The sequence below is a fragment of the Poecilia reticulata genome, linkage group LG18, assembly GCF_000633615.1.
Source record: "Poecilia reticulata strain Guanapo linkage group LG18, Guppy_female_1.0+MT, whole genome shotgun sequence".
NCBI classification, from domain to species: Eukaryota; Metazoa; Chordata; class Actinopteri; order Cyprinodontiformes; family Poeciliidae; genus Poecilia; species Poecilia reticulata.
Genome location: NC_024348.1, coordinates 14,225,884 through 14,247,992, shown reverse-complemented (window position 1 = coordinate 14,247,992; position 22,109 = coordinate 14,225,884). Strand labels below are relative to the sequence as shown.

General features: G+C 40.4%; 1 protein-coding gene across 2 annotated transcripts in view; it reads right to left on the bottom strand.

Annotated features, from left to right (window-relative positions):
* The window catches only part of LOC103480661 (glucosidase 2 subunit beta-like), a 149,699-nt gene that overhangs the window by 76,930 nt on the left and 50,660 nt on the right, over positions 1-22,109 (bottom strand). For both annotated transcript variants that reach the window (XM_008435689.1, XM_008435690.2), the window contains one exon: positions 9,733-9,802. In XM_008435689.1, coding sequence (XP_008433911.1) covers positions 9,733-9,802 — 70 coding nt within the window. The remainder of the gene's footprint in view (positions 1-9,732; positions 9,803-22,109) is intronic.

The following is a 22,109-nucleotide window of genomic DNA, read 5'->3' as shown; positions in this document are numbered from 1 at the left end:
CACCGTTGCTGTCAATCGACAAAACACCAACATACAAATCAGATGGAAACACATCTTTCCAAGTACACTGTGCCCAGAATGTCCACATCAGTGTATGGAGCCTGCTTGCATTTGTTTATGCACAGTTGTATTTAACAGTCTTGACATTTACCGAAATTGATTTTTTTCACAGCCATGCATTTGTTTGTACATACAACGATGACTCTGTAATCCCATTTTAATTAGAAAGATGTAGCAAGCATGCTAAGCTCACACGCTCTATATTCCCTGCAGCGATGCCACGCTGGCGAGGAATCAATCACCAAGGCGCTGGTTGCCAGGGCAACAAAAAGGGGGCTTCTTCACTGCTGTCTAAGTGGTAAATGATTGCCAGTACAACTCATCGGCGGATGTGAAGAGGTTTTATCTCTCCGTCTGCCTCCTCCCCTCGTCGCCATATCCTGAGAGTTAATTAAAAGCAGATGACATGAAATACATTTAAATCGGAGCAGGGAATGAAACATACAGCACAAATTGAATTGCAATGCCGGGGGGAGGTGGCGGGGGGCGGATCGAGGTTGGGCGAATAGGTGTGAGGGGGGTGAGGGGGGAGGGTTAACGGGGGAGGCAACAGTAGTGAAAAATGAACATGCGGTGTGAGAGCGGTGTGAAATGAAGATAAACATACAGGTGCCTGAAGAGACTAGTGAACGCAGGAAGAGAAGGGAGTCGTGGAAGGGGCAGGTGAAACGTTACACATCTGAAATTTTAACTCAAACTCTCATTAGCCAAACTCTTGACCCAGGAGCTGACTCCTGTTTCACCTTCAACACTCTGGAGGTTTTCCTTCAGACTCGAAAACTCAAGTGAGACTGCAGTAATAGGGGAGGGAACAGTCAGAGAACAGTTGATAGGTTATTTTAAAACCTAAAATGGTAACTCCATGTACAATTCAAACCTGCTATTAACATACACTATATAAAAAAAGACATAACCTTTGCTTCTCACTGTCAGACAATAAATCAGACTAAGGGTTTTACTGTTTGTAGGTCGGCTAGGATTACTAAAACACCAGAGTAATGGGGGAGACGGGTTTTCGAGATAATGTTGCTACATTTATAGACACTAAGATTTCTGCGTTTTAGCCCAATGGGAAAGCCTGGATGACACAGTGCAATAACTTTGCGGCCACATTTTTAAGGATGTGGATGTATCTTAAGGCAACGCCTTAAACACACTGCTTTCAAATCACTAATGTCTCTTCCAAATTACAAGAGGCATTAGCAAAAGGAATTGTGGACCTCCGGGGGTCTGGTTCAGCTTTGGGAATAATTTTCAGATACCTGAAAGTGCCATGTTTAGCTATAAAAACAATAATAGGCAGATCCTGAGCTGTTGGAACTTGCTACCGATAACATTAGCAAGTTAACACCAATGTATTCATTGTCATTTTCTAACTTGTTGAAAATGTTCAAACTCAGTAATTACCCACATATCCTAACTTGTAGTTATTGTTGTTAGCATTTGTCAACTGAGACTAGTTAAAATCGGTATAGTTATAAGCATAAAAAAAAAAAACTTATTGTCCAATAAGGATGAGATAGCATACACCATTTTCCCATGTCTACCCATATGCAGAAGAAATAAATCTATCATCTTCATTCTGATAATTAGCAAGCAGACTATTTATGGCCAGTCATGTTTCAGATTTTAATAAAAGAGCTACAAGTACAGCTTTAGTTTCCACTTTTAACTATGTCTACAAAAACAAGATGAAACGTGTATAAATAACTTGGAGCCCTAATACTTGCATTTTTTCCTGATTATAGAACCCATACATGATAAAATGTCATGGTGGTTAAAAACTACCTGATGCATTATCGATGCTAATAACAGGTATAATGCGATGAAAAATAAAGCTAATGGGGATTGACATATAATGATTAAGCATTTTAATGACGATTGGTATATTGGATTGGTCATTAAACAACTGTCCACCCCACTGACAACTCTACAATAACCAAAGTCTGATCAATTCTGCATAAATAGTTAAGTTCCAAATGATAATTTAAAACCACTTTCTTTTCATCTTTGTAAAACCAGATCAAACATAATTCAGAAAGTGTTTTGACATTTTTTGAATTAGGACTACATAAATACATTTAATTGAACTCAATAAAAATAGAATTTCTTCCTTATCTAAGCCTTTTTTATATTTAAACTTGAGAAATCCACACTTTTCTTTTCTTTTTTTTTTACTAAGTAATTAGTCATGAATCTTATTTTCACTTTGGAAAATTTAAAATTTTTCCAAAGTAGCCAAAGAATACCAAAAAAAATATCTCCAAGTAAATTCACTCTTTACCATTCACAACTTTTGAACCTTTTGAGCCGTTTTCGAAAAAACAAAACAAAAAAAAATGCTTCAATGTTGCAATCCAAGCTCATACATCCAGATTGTTAGAATTGAGATCAACAATTATAATCAAGAGGCAATCATTGTCTATACAGAGAGCCATTATATGAAGTGTAATCTCTTGAATAAGCTTGATTTTTGGATTCCGCTAGCTGCAAGACATTTCTGTCAAACCTTTTAAGGCTAAAACTAAACACTGCCAAAAAGTCTAAGTCTCTGTTGTCTACAAAGCAGCCTTTCCAGCTACTTGTATTGAGCCAGATCAAACCTCTCCACCAGCCTCTTTGTAACGCTCAGCACACATTGCATTGGCCCATGAATCAAATGGCAAGCACACCAGCGAGCTCAGGTTTGTCCATCTGGCAGCAGACATTGCCTCCTTATCCATCGGGATCATTCCTTCCTCCTCTTCTGCCTCCCTCTACTGTCTTTCCAATTAAAAGTTACACATCAGCCTCAAGTCTGAGCCAGACTTCCAGATGGTTGGAATGACATAGCAAGCTTTTCTCCTCTTGCGTTGTCAGTGGAGAAATCCCTTACCTGCGTCTTTCTTTCTTTCTTTCTTTTTTTCCCTCCCAAAACTGCTGTGCAGCTAGGCGGTTGGGGATGCTTTTGGGAATTGAGACGAGGCCGTCTTCTCGGCTAAATTTCCAAACTTTGCTCCGTGCCTTTCAGAGACAAAACTTAAAATGGATCAAGAACCTCTGCAAGTTTCAAACTGTTCATATAGAGGAATGCTATCTTCTTAGTTCAATATTTGATTTTGCTTTACCTCTGCTGAAGAAAAGACTCCATCGTCGGCCCTGATCTTTTATTTATTTATTTTTTTATTGTAGATTGATAGAATTTTAAATTATTTTTTTCTATCTTTTTTCAAGTTTCCAAATTAAACTCCTAAATACTTTCATAAATAACTGGCTTGGATATTAAGCATTTTTAAATGCACTTACATTAAGTGCTAGTTCATTTTCTATTTAGCTCCAAGGCATTAGGTTATTTGAAGTTTTCAGTAACAAAAGATTACAAAGAAATGTGTCAGCTTTAATTTTGCTGTCAACGTGCCCTATGTGTTATCTAACTTTCTTGAGGCAAACCCATGTTTTAGCTCTTCTAAAGCTTTTTACACAGAAACATCTTCTATGGAAAAATGACCATTACCGCTATTGAAACTAGCCTCCTTTGCTAGTTTTAGCTGTAAAAGTTACCACATTCCAAAGTGAGAGACAAGAATAATTAAAATGCTGGCAATCACCTGTCTCCGTGGTTTGCTTTACTTTGGCTCTTTAGTTCTTTGGAAGTGTTGTTCCAGTGAAGCCTGACGGGCATATCTAATGAGAAGCTGTCTTGCCAACGGGCCAGTTTTGCAAAGCAAAATGAGGCTTTATAATTATTTCTTCCAAGGATTTCTTGAACTGGTCCACAGTCACTAATGCCAGAATATGGTCGATAGATATTACTGTGGTTGAATAAATAAAAGCGGGGCTGTGTAAATAGCTGAGAAAAATGAAATTAGGGCCCTAAAATCGTAGGGCGCTTCTTCCCCGACAACGCAACAGGAAATTTAATCTTGAAATCAATGTAACCAGTTTCTCCGTGTTACAACATTAACTTTTAGCAGACGTTACAATAAGGCCCCACATCACAACAGATTAAGATTGCTCCAGTCTTCAGAGCTGTAAGAACTATACAGACCAGGTGTCAAATCTGAACAATGTTATATGCAATGCAACTGAGCAGCCAAGGGTGGACTGTTGAATTACTTGGACCACTGCTGGCCTGGAACGTGTGTGACCGGGATACGGCCTTGGAATGACACCTCTGTGTCCACTACTTTGTTAATTTGCTGACAACCAATCCACATCAGTGCATACAGGTCATATAAAACGGATTAAAAAGTAAAAAAACAAAAAAAAAAACTTTTGCTTAATTTTTCTTCCAAAATCGATGACACCAGGGAAGGTTTTGTGAATATTTAAAATGGTCAGAAAACTCTCAAACTGCATCAGTGACCAGTGAACTGCTTTCTTCATGAATCCCAGATGAGACACCATTCAAAATCTGACAGTTGTTGTGGTTCAGTTTTATTCTGGTATTAAGACCAACTAGTTGAATATGAAGTTGAGATTTTCTATGCAATATTTCTTCATATTTGGTAGAGGTCTATGGTATATCTTCTCCACTGATGGTACATCCTAAGCTGATCACCAGTCCATCAGAGGACCAACACAGAAACAGAAACAATCCAAAGAAATTGTTTAAGAATCGCCAATTAATGTAATAATTTCACAATTGATTTTTGTTATTGGCTGATGTATTTGTGTAATTTACATAATCTGAGTGATTCCAGTGGATACTGAAACATGACACTCTTAATAAAATCCTCTTCTTAACCAAGACCACTGCGAATCCAAACATAATTCAATTCTTAAAGATACAACAATCAACACTAACACAGCCGACACAAAGAAAACAGACAACATGGCATTCCACTGACTGACCACAAGTTGGGTTTTTCTCTGGCTCAAGGCAAACTATAATAGATCTGCCATTTGACTGCTGAAGGTCAATCTTGACTAGTCCGCATTCAATGAACAGAAAATTGACGAAACCTGTGGTTCAACACGAGTCCATGGGTCAGTTTTGCCCTCGGGCCTCTGTTGGGGTTAATCTGGCTGTGGCAGTTCTTGTAAATACCACATCATCATCAGTGACTGGAACTGCCTCGGTGGCAGTGGAAGAGTTTTACCCCAACCTTTACCGTTGAGTCCCTATGGCCAAAAGTTAATTTCAGTGCTGAGAGCAAGATTCTTTTTGCTCCAAGACTTATTAGGACACATGATTTACATGCATTTCTTCATTAAAATTAAAAGTGCAGTGAGTAATCTACAAATTCCAACATTCCAATTCCAAGTAGTTGCAAGATATCACAGGGTTTTCCGAAAGTTAACATGGACCAACGAAAATCAAGCAATCACGGAAGAAAGTTTATGCTTAATAACTACACCACACTGGTGACACAGCGTCAAGCCAATTGACATTTAATAAAATTGCATTTTGTTTATGCCATTTACTCATTTAAACAAAAAACAAAACTATCTCTGTAAACATCGGGCAAACTGATGCCCCAGTGAGTTCTTGCTGGCCACGGTTATTTGAGATAGGCTGCTAATGAACGAAAACAAAAGTATATTTATTGGCACAAATATCCATCAGCCTGAGCTGAAAGATGAAATAATAGTATACTTTTTATACTGTTAGGGTGTACTGCTGTTTGCACATTCCAAAGATTTAATTAACGGTGCAGGAAGGCTAGAGGCAACACATCCCAAAACTCTGCATAACTTCAGTCGTTCTGTCAACAGGCCAGCACCGGTGGACTAAACGCGAAGGACACAGCATCTAGGAAATAAGCAAGAAATTGCCCGACACACCTCATTTCTTCAATTTAAAGAAAACCGGTAAAATGAGTTAGCGCTGGGCGCCTTTGTGTCTACACCGTAAGTCGGCGTCTCTGGCAGCCTCTCTTTCTCTTTCAGTCTCTGAATCAGCAGGTCCCTTCGGTAAACAAGGCAGAGTGATTGTTGGATTTGCATATTCCTGAATAAATTATATTGCATTTGTGCGATAAGCACCACACTCCTGTTTAGTAGCTTTTCCACCTCCTTTTTATTGCCTCCAATTTCTCTCTTCCTCCTTCTCCCTCTCTCTCTCACGCTGTGTGTGTACACCATTCACGCACACTGCCATGAATTAACCCTGAACACGAGGGACCACGAAGAGAAACATGCTGCTCAAAATTCATGCTTTCTGCAGTCGGAAAGAAACATGCCATTGGCTCCCGGTGGGGTGAACACCTCCAAATACACGGACGTTTAATCAGGCTTGATAATGATGCAAACACAAGTCTGCCGCCAAGGACAAGGACGCTGACCACTCTCAGTGGTGAGGAGATGGGGGTAGATACCTTGAACCAAGAGGAGGTGGAGATTAAAGACATCAGAGCTCCAGAGACGCAACATGTCGACGACAAAGAAAAATGGCAAGATAAGAGGAAGAGGGAAGCGTGACCCACTGAGGTTATTCAGACTCAGACAGGTTCATGAACATGTGTGCATATTACTTTGCCCGGTGAAGCCGGGGAGGTGAGATTCTTGACATAAAAATATCCATAACCCATTTTTAATCAAGGGATCGCTCTGGTAAGAAATCCCAAAAATAAATGTCCAATGTTAAAATCACCTGAAGGACCTCAACTCTTACCACACCGTCAACTTCAGCTGATGACTGCTTTTGTGTTTTTTGTTGTTGTTCTCTCCCTGACTTTCCCTCTGTTTCTTAGGAGATTTGGGCTGGTGGTATTTTGGCTGTGAAAAGGAAACCGTCGGACGGCGGGGGCATGAATATTCCAAATGACTAATGTTGCACATGCTTATTTTTGACATATCTGGTTTCCTCGGGGAAATAAAACACTTCTAATGCAGGGGGACCATCTGTTATCTGTTGCTGGTGTTTCAGAGCAGGCGGATTCGCCGTGCGCGCACACACATGCCCAAAAATACACACAGGCATACAGACACATATGTAGCACCACCAGCAGACAGATCGACACATTTCCACTCAGCGGGGGGGGCATACGTACACATCGAGCAGCACGCACACGTACTAACGGTACCATCCGCTGGGAGCTTGCACAACAGACAGGATCTAAACTCTTATACAAACTGAACACTCCTTTTTTTTTTTATTCAGAATGTTTGTCAAATATGTTGTAAATCCTGGGCTATAGGTGACAGGGAATGCATTCACTTTTTATGTTCACCATAAATACCTGGCTCTGTCTCCTGGCAGCAGATGGAGCAGGATAATGTGCTGGTGGTGTGAAAAGGGAGAATAAACTGGCTGTATGAAAACAAAACACGATACACAGGAAACAGCTCTCTGCATCACATCTATATCGGGAGAATCCTCCTTTCGATTTATTTCAAACTGAGGCTGCAGGGAAATGTGCGGGGGGTATAGAAAAACACCGCTTCCATGAATTGATAACCTGTTTTATTCACCCAGCTTCCAGGTGTACGAAAAATACTCCCGTTTGTGTGATTGAATATTTTTGAAAGCTAAATCCAAAGCAGAGCTTAGAACAGTATGCTTGAATATTCCTCACCAATGGGTAAATCTCTTAAATACACGTCAGCCATTTTCCAGGTGAAATATCTTGAGCATAACTTTGACAATGTCTGGATCAAATGGCCTATAAGCGCATGACTATTCTTCAGTCCTGCTTTGGACATACCTACTCCTTAGTTTATCATACTATTCCTCTAGGATAAAGACAGTATAAGATGGAGTTATATCATATCACATCAAAGAGACTTTTCCATTGTCACAATTTCACATTCAAACATGCACCAATTTGTATTTATTTTTTTGTATAAGTACAGCAGCTACGAAACGTTTTTTTTTCCCCTCCCAAGAATTCCCTTCTTGCCTTGAAAGAAAAGCTGTGCCCCAACTTGAATCTGCAATCATGCATGATTGGATGCAAAATAGAAAACTCAGCTAATTGTAATTTCTTTATTGCCAGTGTAGTTCTCCCTTCTTTTTTTTTTTTTTTTTAAAAGAAAGGAGCCATATTTATCATTGATACATCTGTTTAGGAATGATATGTTACTGTTTTTATTGTAAGAATCACACAAATTCTGCGATGTGCGTATTCCACAGATTCCATAAACGCAGCTGGAAAAAAGGCAGGCTGGAAAACCAGTAATGGGAGGATTTAAAAACAAATCTCATAATCATTTATCTCGTTTTTTCTATACGGGGAAAAATCTTGTTGAGGTCTCTGGCTCCTCCCTTGGAGAGGAGCAACACACCTACAAATGCAGCCAATTCCCCCAGGTCGGACTCGACTGCATTAACAGGGTTTTTACCTCAAAACTAAGGTGATCTAAATTCAATACATTATGAAACTTTAATTCGAACGGGCGTGCCAAATGTTTTTATGAATGCATAATTTAGGAGGTCTGCGCACTTTGGGTTACACTTCTCTAATCTCAAAGTTTTGACTGTTTATGCAATAACAAAATATTTTGTCAAAAGCTGTGGAAAGGCCACAAAACTCATGGAGATTTTGAAATAAAAAGCTGTAAGCTGGTTGAGGTTAAAACACCAACATGGTTGTGTATTTCACTGAGAAAAAGGTCTTCTGTGTTTCCATCACCTCGCTTTCTGATTGGCTACAGGTCACATTCAGGCTGTGTTCTCAGGGAACACCACACACATCGCGATATCAGGCCAAGACAACCCAAGACGTTGAATATCCTTGATTTTAGCTTGGAGCGTTCCCAACATACTCCTGTGTGGAAAAGATCACTCAACACACCACACTCTGCAGAAATATCTCTTAAGGTTATCTTTAGAACCAACCAAATAATTGGGGCATCCTTACGATTGTTGGAAAGAAAAAAAAAATCGGAACAAAAATCTTGTGGTGTCAACTAGACGTAGGTCTGTTTTTTTTTTTTTTCCGCTGTTGAATCACGAACACTGACATTACTTGAGGCGTGTACGCCTGGTTGGTTTGAGTTCTTTGCAAACATCTGCATGAGCCATCAACGGGCTCTCGGAGTAGTTTTGGTCGGCCAGCCAATTCTGGGAAGGTTCACCACAGTTCCACGTTTGTACATAATGGCTCTCATTGTGGTTCACTGTAACTCTTTTCACACGTGTAGTTGTCAATGATTCTTCGGTTTAGAGGCCAACCAGGCATGAACTACAAAATCTGGGTTGATCAAAGTAAATTCATGATTTAAGCAAAATAGCATTTTGTATACAAGCTGGATTTCTTTGAAAAATTACATGCAACCAAATAAATAACAGTTCATAGCACTATATACCGTACACAACAGAACTTAATGTTGAACAAAATATGGCTGATTTCTTAACATTTCAATCCACATAAAAGTAGTGTAGTTACGCCAATATGAGGCACTTTAAAAATGAGTACTCATCCTTTACAACTCTGGAAAAAAGGCAAAGAAAAATCCATAGAATTAATATTACAAGACTTTTTGAAAAAAACACTCACCTTGTGTGGTAAATTAATTCATGATCAATTGCTATATCTTAACCAAAGGATGAGTTGCGGCTGCATGGTTGCCATCAGCTGCAATAACAGACAGGACCGTATTTGTAATAGTAGGAAAAAGCTATGGCGTTGTACTGTAAGAGGATCCTTGATAAAAAAATAAAGACATTCTACAATAGGGATCAAAGAAAATGTGTGTGTGTGTGTGCGCATGTGTGTGCGAACACAGTGGTGAGGTTTAATAACTTACCTCTGTCAGCTGCCTTTAAGTGAGGATCTTCACTCATGAGACCACCTGGGGCACTGTGGGCGTCTTTGATCTGCGAGCACAATGGAGGCAGAGAGGGTGAGAAAGCAAGGTCAAAGATCTGCACACTTACCAGACCTTGGATATCACTTGCGTTATTGCATAAAGCGACATGGAAACCAGCACATCTCGTGTTTGAGAGAGACGGTAAGAGATATTTTTATTTTTTTCATTTTTTTATTTTCAAAGATCCTTTCAGCTCAAGTCCACGACTCTAATATGCGCCTCCCAGCAGACGCTGACGACACTTGATGTTTCGAAGTACAAGGCGTCTCTCGCTGAGCTCCAGGAGCCTCTCGCTCTCTCAGGAGCCTTTTCAAAAGACAGTTTAATGATGAAAGACAACATGCTTGGATGCTTGTGTTCTGTTTTTAGGTCGCGGGGGAAATCCAGGCAAAGCCAAAACAATTTCAGCTCTTTAATTTCCCTTTAAAAGACGCCACAATTTATTTTAAAAGTCACACTCTGATTCTGTGGCTCGTGGAAGTTGTTAGCGCCGATAATCACCTCCTGGAGTAAATATTGACTGCTAAGCCACAGCTTAGCAGTAAAGGATACACTTGATAAAAAGATGTTTATCTGTAGCCAGTTTTTTCTTTTCTCTCTCCCTTAGATTATAAAATGTTTATTTTTCTTCATGCGTCCTCCTTTTTGATGCTCGTAGGAACAAAAGAGAGAGGGAGAGAAAAAAAAAAGCTTTCTATAGGAGACTCTAGCGGTGAGGACATCTCAACATGAAAAGAGCCCTACATATGGGAAAGAGGAAATGTGGGTTTGATTTGATAAGCTGTCACACGCCGCATGCTGTCATCTTCTCCTCTATGGGAAAAACAAGACTGTAAACTCAACTGTGCAAGTGAGAGGTGTCACCAAATGCAATGTGACTCACTGCTTCTGAAGGGAACAAAAAACCTGCTTAAGATCACTTTGACTTTTCACGTGGTGTTTGCAGTTTGGATTCTCTTTCTGACAGACTGGACTGAAGGCAGAGGCGACCGCCGAAGGAAAGGAGCATCAGTTCTGACACGCGTTCGAAAGCAATCGGGTGAAACGATTCTTCTGCCTTAAATTAAAAGCGTTCATGGTCGTTTTGTGGAAACAAGACTACAGTATCTTCCAAAGATGCTCAAATCCATCTGACTTTTTTTTTTTTCCCCCTATGTCGTTGCATTACGATCACAAAATTCAATGCATTTTATAGCACTTTGTTGAAGTGAGAAGCCTTCAAAACGATTGAAACTACATTTAATCAAGTCACATGGTGGAGGCTTTTTGCACATTTTTACTTGGGGAAAAAAAAAATCGACAAACACAACATGTACTGTTACTTATCTATACTTCATTTACTTTTTTAATATTTTTCAGTTCAGATATACATTCATCCAGAAAAATTATGCTATGTCCAATAAACGCTTTTCAGCAGACGAGGAAACGAGTTTAGAAAAATACCAAACCACATATTTATAGTCAAAAAACCTTGGCTTTTCTAAATTTAGATCAAAATGTGTGGCTATAAGCAAGAAATTTGACTTAGGTTTCCATTGAAGGCATTATAAAGTATAGTCACAAACGGCAAACCTAAATATGTCAAAAACACTTAGCAAGTAAGGACTTGAGGGACAGGCAAGGACACGCGTAGTATTTACAAGGAAAAGTGTGTGCAGTACATTTTTTGTTATACACGCATACATACATATATACATACATGCACATGCACATAAAAAGAGGGAAGCCTTACTATGTTAGTGAAAATATGCTTATTTGTTTCCAGCTAAGTTAGCTGTCAGCGCTGGCTGTGAGATTTTCATTGTGTTCAGCAGACGGCTTGCCTGGGGATTGAAACTGTCTTAGTGTAGGCTAGCTTTTGACATTAGCATTCTATATCCCCAACCTGAGGCTAAAAGCCTAAATAACCTGTTACCAGGATGTGTCGTGTCGACAGATATACTAGCTGACCTTTCAATGGCCCTGGACGTATACAGGACACGAACAGAAGCGATGTCAGCCTCGATGAGCCTCTCTCCAGACCTAATTGCTTGTTGCAGTTTGGAGCTGTCCTGTTTTGTGGACGAGTCAAACCGCAGGACAGATTGTATGATGGCAAGTGTCGAGGATAAACAGTTGTTTTAGTCAACAGGATTTGCATGTGTATTCACACTTGCACAAAAAGTCTGAAGTCATGAACTCTGGATGTAAAACGGACCAAATGTGTCCGGTGCGAATGCAGCCTAAGTTTCTGCAGGATGCAGGTTCTCCTGAAGTCTCCATTGTCTTTAGCGGATTTAGCCTCAAGTGATTCCGACTGCATCGGCGGACCAACCGATTCACCTGCTGTTTGCATGCAGACAGACTCATTACTGCATAATCCAGACCGGTTAGAGTGGCGTCGTCTCCAAACTTCAGGAGTTTCACAAACACCCTGAAGAAGAAAACTTTTGCATGGTGTGTTGCATTTACAGAAACAGATTCACTAGGGGAGAAAAAAAAAACCCACTTTAAAACCTGTTCTTATTCCACCTACATTTTCATGTCCCGTCTTTGTTCTCGTTCGTGTTTGTTCAGGAGAGAAACTGGCAGCGTAAAGCCACGAAGAAGCCAAACACAGCGCTCTCACAAATCAGTCAACACAAGTAAAAAGAGGCTTGCTCTTGAAAAACCGCCTGCCTTTGAAGGATCTTTATTCACCGTTCCCCAGCTGCCCGACAGTGAGTGCTTAGACACACAATGGACACACCGTGGGTATTTGTCCATCGAGAGCCGGGCCCCCACAAATGAAGAGAGGGACACGCAGACCCAGGAAGTGGCTAATTAATTGACAAGCAGAAATTTCTGAATTTGTAATGATCAAACAGACTTCATTTTGTTCCCCCCACCACCATCCTTGCCAACCCGTCCTCCCAAGCGACTTTCTTTAGAGACTAATCTTATAAATACAGCCCTAATCAAAATAAATGACTTAAACCTCTAAGGGAGTTGAGGGCTATACACAGTTACATCAGAGGAACTGATGCAATTTAAACAGCCGCCTGTGAGCCACCGACTCAGGGTTCAAAATCACAGCGAATACTTACTTATGTAATACATCCAGCCCCGTTTTTTGTTGTTGTTGCTCAGTTTGGCAGACCTACATTCATGACAGCCAAGTAGGAGAGACACAGCTTCCTCTCTGCGAGTATTTTTTGCTGAATTCCCACAGCAGTGTACTCAGCTGGTGTGTCACATTTTACAGACTTTCCTCCGGTTTTAATGTGTCTATTCTATTCTTGTGAGCGCACATTTCTCGTATGTTCTCTGCAGATTTGGACATCTGTAAGGTTAACCAAGCAGTGAAGTGATCAAAGACACGCGTTTCCTTGAGATGTCTTCTGTTTCTTTTTTTTTTTTTTGTTACAATTATGTTTCACAGTAGTAGACAAATTTAAATATCAGAAATTGAAACCCAAAAACCTCATCACCCACGTTTGCCAACGCCTTTATTTTATTTATTTTTTTTGCATGGTATGAACTCAGTTGAAAGCTACTTTTTTTATATTTACTCAGGTCACCAGACATGAAAACCTGTATGACCTCAAGCATTTCAGTTCAACAACATATAGGAAATACTGGAAGAAATCTCCACAGAGAAATGTATAGCTCTAGATTTTTTCCTCCCGTTTCGAAATACGTCGGTTTTCGATTTTTCAAAACTCTACGGGAAGAAACGCTCTGGTTTACAGCAAGTTTCTGTGAATAAATGTGGTGAAATAAACTTTCAATCTGTCCCGTGTTTGATGGGTATGTTTCAGCCACGAAACGCCACAGAACAGATTGCACAGACTGTGCAGCCATAACTCTCAGCAGCTCTCTGATTTAAAGGAAAGCCGTTTACAGATGTTTAACTCACAGACTTGAGCTGCGCTGACGTCAAAATTTAGTTTGCACATTTATGGAGCTGCGTTTATTATGCAGAAGAACAAGAAATTTATGGCGACAGAGGCAGAAGCACAATATCTGCAGAACACAAAGAATCTATTTTGCCTCGTGACACTGCTGCTAATGCAAACTGAAGCAGACTGTGACATTTTTTGGAGGCCTCTGCTGAGGTTCAGCTCTTGGACAAGGAGGGCAGAGTGGAAGGCGAGCGCTGATCCAGTCTCTGGAATTCAAGATTTAGGGGGAAAAAAAGAAATCCGTAAGCATTACCAGCAAAACGAGTTAGTGTAGAGAGAGGTCCTTAGGAGCTTTTCAAAATGTGACAAGTAGGTTTTTGTGACAGGCAAATCACAAGCAAATTCAGCCTGAAGGGAAAAAAAATAGACATTTCCTATTCTAAACCCAAAAAGGGGCTGCACAGTGGCACAGTTGGTAGAGCTGTTGCCTTGCAGCAAGAAGGTTCTGGGTTCGATTCCCGGCCCCGGTCTTTCTGCATTGAGCTTGCATGTTCTCCCTGTGCATGCTTGGGTTTTCTCCGGGTACTCCAGCTTCCTCCCATAGTCCAAAAACATGACTGTCAGGTTAATTGGCCTCTCCAAATTGCCCCTAGGTGTGAGTGTGTGTGTGCGTCCTCTGTGTCTCTGTGTTGCCCTGCGACAGATTGGCGAACTGTCCAGGGTGACCCCGCCTCTCGCCCGGCACGCTAGCTGGAGATGGGCACCAGCAACCCTCCCGACCCCACTGAGGGACAAGGGTGTAAGAAAATGGATGGATGGATGAATAAAACTCAAAAAGACTTCTGATCTGACGTTAGTAGAAATGATCTTTTCTTTTTTTTTCGAAAGCAGAAGGTTCTTTACACAGCAATTTAAGTTGCATTGCTTAAATTGCAATTTAAGTTGCAACTTAAATTCATTCAAGATGAGTTCATCAGAAGCAGCTAAGCAAAAAATTTTTATTTTAGCCTCATGTACTATAAAGAATGTTTTTGACAATAACCCTAGACGATAATAGAAAAGTTGTTGCATAACAGCAGCTGCATGACCACCTGCTAAGAAGGAAGTAAGCTGGCCGACTTGTTGCTTGCGATTCCAAGCTGCAAGTCTTGCTCTTGTCGTAGAGCATGTAGACGAAAGTTACCCTTAGCAGGAAAAGATATTTGCAGAAAATTTGAAGGCATGTTGTTAAAAGTGTAAGGAATTTAAGCTGAACAGTGTAGAACAGAACGTTCACCATCGTTTTACATTACAATTGAGCACCAGCTCTATGTGGGTTGGGTTTGCCTTAACTAAGGCTACAAATTTAAGTCAGGACAGTCTCTTCCACAGACCCCAAAATCCTAAAATCAGTTTGTTAGTATGAAAACTCACTATTAGAATTTGCTTCATTTTGGCTTTTTTGAGAAATAACAAAACCAATGACAAGTGATTAATCATGCAGTAGAACAGCCTGGTGTCAACTGGATGCCTTTAGCAACAACAAGAAAAAAAAAGAAATATCTTGGAGTTTTTATTCATTCTGTTCAACTTGGCCATGTTTGAGATTAGATCAAGGCGGCAGACGGTGTGTGGTGGTACCAGTGTGCAATATGCGAGCCTGAGAGACGGCATGTGTCCTCTGCAAGAGGTAAAATAATGACAGGCGAGAATGGATGGCTGGTGACGCTGTGACGAGGAAAGCGCCACATATTTTTGGCCTCAGGCTGGGCAGCTGCGAGAAAATTCTCTCTCTCTCTCACCCCCCGCCCCGTTTTCCTTGGTTCGCTCCCCTGCTTTCCCACCATCCCCGTTCTACCCCCACCACCCCACATCTGCGACACTGTTCAAACAGAGGACAAAGATGCCCCGAGTAGTTTTCCTCTTCCAATCCCATACACGGCTGCCGGCGCTCTCCTCTTCTGTATCTCGAACTCGCAGCAAGAGCAGTGACAGAGTGAGGCGTGGTGGGTTTTTAAGGAGTCGGTCTTTTGATTAATTTTAAATGCTCTTAAAACAAAATCCCTTTTTTCAAAGAGTGAAGTTGTTCCCATCTTTTACAACATGATATCAGGCTTCGATTATACAGGAGTTAAAATTCTGTTTGATATCGAGGGAAAAAAAGTGGTAAATACAGCTGAACACTTGGTATCGTTAACCAAAGCACCACATCTCTTAGAAGGCCTAGTTTAGATGTCTCACCTCAAAAGACCCCAGGTCGAACCTAAAAGAGCAACTTTTTTACACCCAAAGACTGACTTGACTTTGACTGGGCCACTTTAACACATGCACATGCGTTCATCTAAACCAGGGGTGTCCAAAGTCGGTCCTCGAGGGCTAGTGTCCTGCATGTTTTAGTTCTCTCCCTAGTGGTAGCAACAGCCTCCTCAGCAAGTCAGTGTTCCTCTTAGGCCTCTAATGAGCCTTCATTTGATGCAGGTGTGTTAAACCAGGGATCTAAACCATCGTTGCTCTGGTTGCATGTTTACTCCACCTTGCTGTCATCTGAGTGAAGCTCTGGATCCGTTACTGAACCAACCAACAGATCCAGGAAGGGTCACTCTCAAAAACACAAAAACCTCAGAAAAAGATAAGTCTACAGCTAAATCTCGACTTAATCTCAACTTTTTGTTTCCTTATGTTAGATCTACACACTTTGCACTTCTGGGCTCCCTAGCCATTGCATTTGTGGAGGAGAATGAGTTCCTGGTTGCCTCATGTTTTAATCTTTCGAAATATGAAGTTGTGTATTTTTTCCTCAAGTTTTTTTTTTCTTTTTTGATGTTTTGACTGTTTGCATCTAAAACATTTGATGGTCTTGTGATCACGCCCTACTATGTTAGCATTTTCAAGAGTGGTGAAAAAAACAGCTTAAAAAGTTTTTCACCGTTTTTGATTCGCTGGATGCAGAAGGCTGCATCCAGCAGCCTTCTGTTAGGCTGCTGGATGGAAAAAGTGCATTTAACTATACTATTTGTTTTTCTTACAAAACTAAAAAAAAAAAAGTTTACCACCTTCATAGTCAATTAAGTTTAGTTTTTTTTTTTTTTTTTTTAATGAGAGAAAACCGTCTCATTTTCCCTGCACCCAGGCATGAAAAGTGGATGGCTATGGGCGGTGAGAAAATCAGCAGCTTGTGTGACGCTGTCACACTTTTGGGTCATGCCAGTTGGCGTCCTCAATGTGCAACAGCGGTGCGATCCAGACACAGCAGTGACAAGAAAGTAAGAGAACAGAAGGGGGAGAACGTGGCAGCCAAGGACTACCGGCTTTAACATCAAACGAATGTTGTCACAACAGAGCCACCCTTTTAGCTGCGACACCATTCAGCTGCTCGTCACACAGAGCACGAGGCGAGGCGGAAAAGTCAGGCAAGCACAATGTTTATTAAATGAAGGAGCACGCAGCATTGCAGCAGCGATGGCGGTGAAGTGCCGCGTTGTCAAACGTTCATAAAAATACAAAAAAAATAAATAAATAAAAAAGCACGGAAAGACAGTGTTTTCTCAACCCTCCATGAAATTGAATGTTGGGGTAGGAAATGAAGTGTAGCTTCTAATCACAGCAAAGACAATCACCGAAGCATGAGTTTGAGAAATGTGACATATGGAGGCTGAGGCCGGAGCTGAGTGACACCGACGGAAACAACAAAAGTAATTATTTAGAGGTCTTGTTTTATGACGAGTGAGTTTACAGCATATCGCTGACACGGGCAGCTGGGAGAAGACAATGGATAAAGCAGTCATTAGGTTCAACGTATTAAAATCATTTTTATTTGCTTAGTGTTGCAGTAATGAGTGTTAACGCTTTTTACTTTCGTAGTCGGTGTTAGCATAAGTTGTTTTTTGTTTTTTTTAAGTCAGCATCCCCACAAAAATTTCTGCTGGTTTGACTTTCTATTTTCTGTGCATTTATTTTTCTTTTTGTCTAGAAGAGAAACACGTTTCTTTTTTATTTTTTTCTCTTTTTAATAATGAGAAAGACCCATGTTTGAGATGTTACCTTAAACTGTATCCACAAGTGTGCCTCCATTTGTTCTGCGATTTAACCCGCCAGAAAACTAGAAAAGTCATCTGGGCTGGCCTGAATTGTTTAAGTGACTTTACTTTATATAAACTTTTGAATTGAGAGAAACATTAAAACCTCTCTAAAAATTAAGCAAATAAAAAAAGATCTTGATATCGCCATAGAACCTAAAATAGGAACAGCTTAGTTTGATTTAAAGTGACAGATACAAAAAAAAACTGTTGTGTCTTTTTAATATTTCAACTGTATATTGTTAAAAAAAAATAAATGGAAAAAAAAAATCAGACCCAGTATTGTATCATATAATTTACACTGGTACACAAGGAAGATTTGACTTTAAATGAACAAGTTGCAATCTGCAAGACAAATATGATCTGTTTTCTGGTCGTTCAAGCCTCTGCAAAAGAATATTAGCAAAATAACATTCAATTATAACTGTGTTATGCTGCCAAACGAAACAAACATGCATTAAGCTTCAGTGTGATCCTCAAAGTGAATAAATTGTTTTATTTAGTGCCATAAATGCTGCAGTCTGTGGACCAAAAAGCAGATTTCCACCAATATGCTGGCATTTTAACTAACAGTATCAGATGGGTGGGCAGAAGTTCTGTGGTCACACTAAAATTTAAAGCAGCAGCTAAGTGAACAGCAGCCAGACTAAACCAGGCTAAGAGAGTGTGACAGAAGGGAAACAGGATGGCAAAAAAAAAAAAAAAAAAAAGTAGGACTGTCATGTAGACAAACCAAAAAGAAAGGTTATCTCCAAGCAGACACTACAACCAGGAGGGCCTGTCAGTCGTCATCGCGTGCCACTCTCTCCGCTCGACTCGGTGAAACCGAGGCAATGTTCCCCATAAAATATTCACCAAAGTTGTTTTTACTTAAAAAGGAGTGGCGAGAGGGTGGCGGGAGGACAGGGGGAGAGAAAATGTGCTGTGATAGATATTTGGAATGTCCCACAAATGCTGTGGATGTCAGGTTTGCTTAAGGCCTCTGTGAGGGTGAGACAGCAAAACAGCAGGGGGTCCATTAAATGTTCACACAAATGCACTAAGAACAGTGCATCAGTCTCCGCTGCCAAAAGCTCCCGCGCAGTCCCAAAAAGACGCTTCCAATTCTAGTCCACCCTCAGGAAGATTCAAAGCTTTTACATTTAATGACTCTTGCTTTTCTAAAATATAGCTGCTGATATTTTTGGTAGGAGACACTTTGCATAAATTTAGGAAGCCAAGTGAGTCCGATGGAGCGTGAGGATTATCCTGACGCCTGCAGGCAGCTGACATAAGGGTTTTTCCACCTGCCAACAAGGTTGTTGTCCATGTCGTCCCGCCTCGGCTGGGGTTGCAACTTTACTCAAATTTTATACTCTGATACTAACCGTAATACTTCATGCCATTTTTTATACAACTTTGTTAGAAGGCCCAAGGTTCTGTCTAGATAAGAGGAAACTTTATGATCAATTACAATCATAACTTTCTTAACTATAAGGTTAAATAAATAAGTAGGGGAGAATTGAGCCCGCATTTAGGAGGATGTGCGTCACTTTGATGTTTGGAAAAAAAAAACATTCCTAAAGCCTTTAAATTTCCAATTCAATATCTTAAACTTTGCAGCTGGTAATAAAACACACAAATCCAAAACACAGCAAAAAAAAAAAAAAAAACAAAAGAAAGAAAAAGCAAAGATGGTGGAAAACAGAACCTCCTTGATTAAGAGGTTTGACTGAGCAGTACAAATCCCTATATCTTTCAGTTTTTATTACCTGTAACCGAGGTCAGCCAAAACCAAGAAATTTCTCTGACCGAGCGGAAGAGGGTCGGCTTTTCTCTAACTAGGAAGAAGTGAAATAATTAGTTCCTAATTAAGACATTGGACAATTCGCTTATTTTCCTTCATCACAGACAGCTCCGTCTCGACCTTTCTCTCCCGTTGCCAGGATGTGCATTGTGTATGGAAGCGGAGCGGTAAGAAAACACGCCATTAGCTGCTGTAGCTACTGTCAGGTTTCAACCCGACACAATAACACCCAGTCCCTTTGTATCAGCGTGAAAAGGTCAGCTCCGTCACTGGTCTCGAAGCAGTGTGGCCTGCAACACGCTCTTTTCCCCATCTGCGGTTTTGATTTTTGCCATCTTGAGAAAATAAAAGGACGGGTCCCCACTCACCGCGAAACAGGGAACGTGACTGGAAGACGTCGGCTGCAGCCGAGGTGCTTGATTACTCGCCGAACGAAGAGAGCGAGACGTACAAAAACGCCTCATTGTGAGCTCACAACCTCTTGACAAACAAGTGTTTCTCTGATGATTGAGTGTCACCGGCAGCTTCCAATAACAAAGTACTTGTGGGGTCATTTGTAGCTGTTCTGCATATAAAGCTGACGATTGACTTCCTCACGTCAGCATAAAGAACTGCTGTAATAAAGTAATTTTGGTTTTATCCACTCACCGGACAGTTTATTAGGTACATCTTGCGAGTTCCGAGTTGGAAGCATTTTCCCCACAGAAATGTTTCAATTCTTTGTGGAGTAGGTGCAGCAACATGTCTAATATTCTTGCAGGAATATTAGACTTGCAGGTCTAATATTAGTCATGTTAGACCTTGTTGAGACTGAATTATAATCCATTAGCTGTGGAGACTTTTAGAGCATAGTCAACTGAACAGTGCCATGCAAAGCAGCAAACTATTTCAAGTTTTTTTTTTTTTTTTTTAGGTTTACAGTGTTGTCTATGAATCTGCTGCATGACTACTTACTGTGATCACCAGGGGATGGACGAGGTTGGTAATAAAACTCAAGCTAGGCCATGGCATTCAAATGGTAATCTGATGGTACTAAGGGACAGAAAGTGGGAGAAAATATCCCCCCGCCCCACACTATGTCACCACCGGCAGCCCATACATGGGATAATTAATACATGTCTTCATGATCTTTATGCCAAATTCCCGTTTCCAGACTCGTCTGCACAAGCAAGTGTTTCCATTCTGTCACTGGAGCCTGTGTGGATTTTTGTTTCTTGTGCTTGAAAGGAAACCTACAGTGCAGATATCTGTGGTCTTCTGCTGCTGCTGCTACCGATCTGCTTCGAGGAGATAATATTCAGCACACATTGTTTGTAACGAGTGGCTATATAACATACAGTTGCCTTTCCATCATCTCAAACCACTAAACCTATTCTTCGCAGACGTCAACAAGGCATCTTTTGTCCCCAAACCTAGCACTCGCTGGGCGTTTTCTGTTTTTCAGACTTTTTTTTTTTCTGCAAACGAGAGATATGGATCTGCATTACAGTCCCAGTAATACCAGCAACTTCTGAAACACATGAACCAAAAACCATGCAACTTTATAAGCCACTTAAATCCTCTGAATTCGTCATTCTGAAGCTTAGTTTGAACTTCATCAGCTCATCTTTGCCACATCTAGACGCCTAAGGAATACATAATTGACTGATTTGCTACGTGAGTTAACAGGTAAATGTAGCAATGTTGCCAGTGAGTGTATTTTAAGAGACGTGCAGCTGAGGGTCGATTAAAGAACCAAACTTATTATTGCTTGTAAATAACAGTGCGCGCAGTCTTTGTAGTGTGAAGAATAAACCTAATCCTTAAAGCACGTTTATGCTCCACAACCACGGACCTAAAACAATGTTTTATTCCCAACAAGACTTCTTGTTTTTCATGAAGATTACTCGAAGTTATTAAATTAATTTTCTTCACAAAACTTGAAAAAAACAATCCATTGCATATTTGGTTTACTCCCCCCCCCCCCCCATTGCCTCCAACTTTGCCTCTTGTGTCTTGTTTCACAAACACGTTTCAGTGCAAGATAGTATATTCCACAACTCAGAGTCCAATCAAAAAAATGACACTGTTAGGTTTGTTTCTATGTTTATTTAAAACACAAAAAGAAGCAATGGAGCATATAAATGATTTTTTTTATTACATGCTTTTTAGACCAAATGTTAGAACTCCTAGCAACAGCTGTAGAAATAATAAATAATTTTATTTCTGCTCCACGTTTTTTTTTTTTTTTTTAATAGTGTGTTTTTATTAAAAGATAGGGCGCGGGAGTTTTTCCTCACGATTCATATTCTGTGAAGCAGCACAAAGATAAGCCTGGCATATGGTGAAATCTAATCTGATCCCCAATGTTTCTTTTTTTTTTTTGTCTATGGAAATGACTAGCTACTTATCGTCAGACTCAGTTATTTGTGCAGATTCTCGTCGTGACTTAGTGAAGGGACTCAATCACTGCTGCCCAGCGATAGGCTTCACTTTCGCCTTGTTCCCGTCTCATCTTTTTATCTGAAGGAGCGGAAATGAAAGGATGGTATCTCTGTTCGGGAGATGGAGAGAAACGGGCAGCGTTTTTTTTTTTTTTTTCAGGCTTTGGCTGTTGGGTGCATATATATA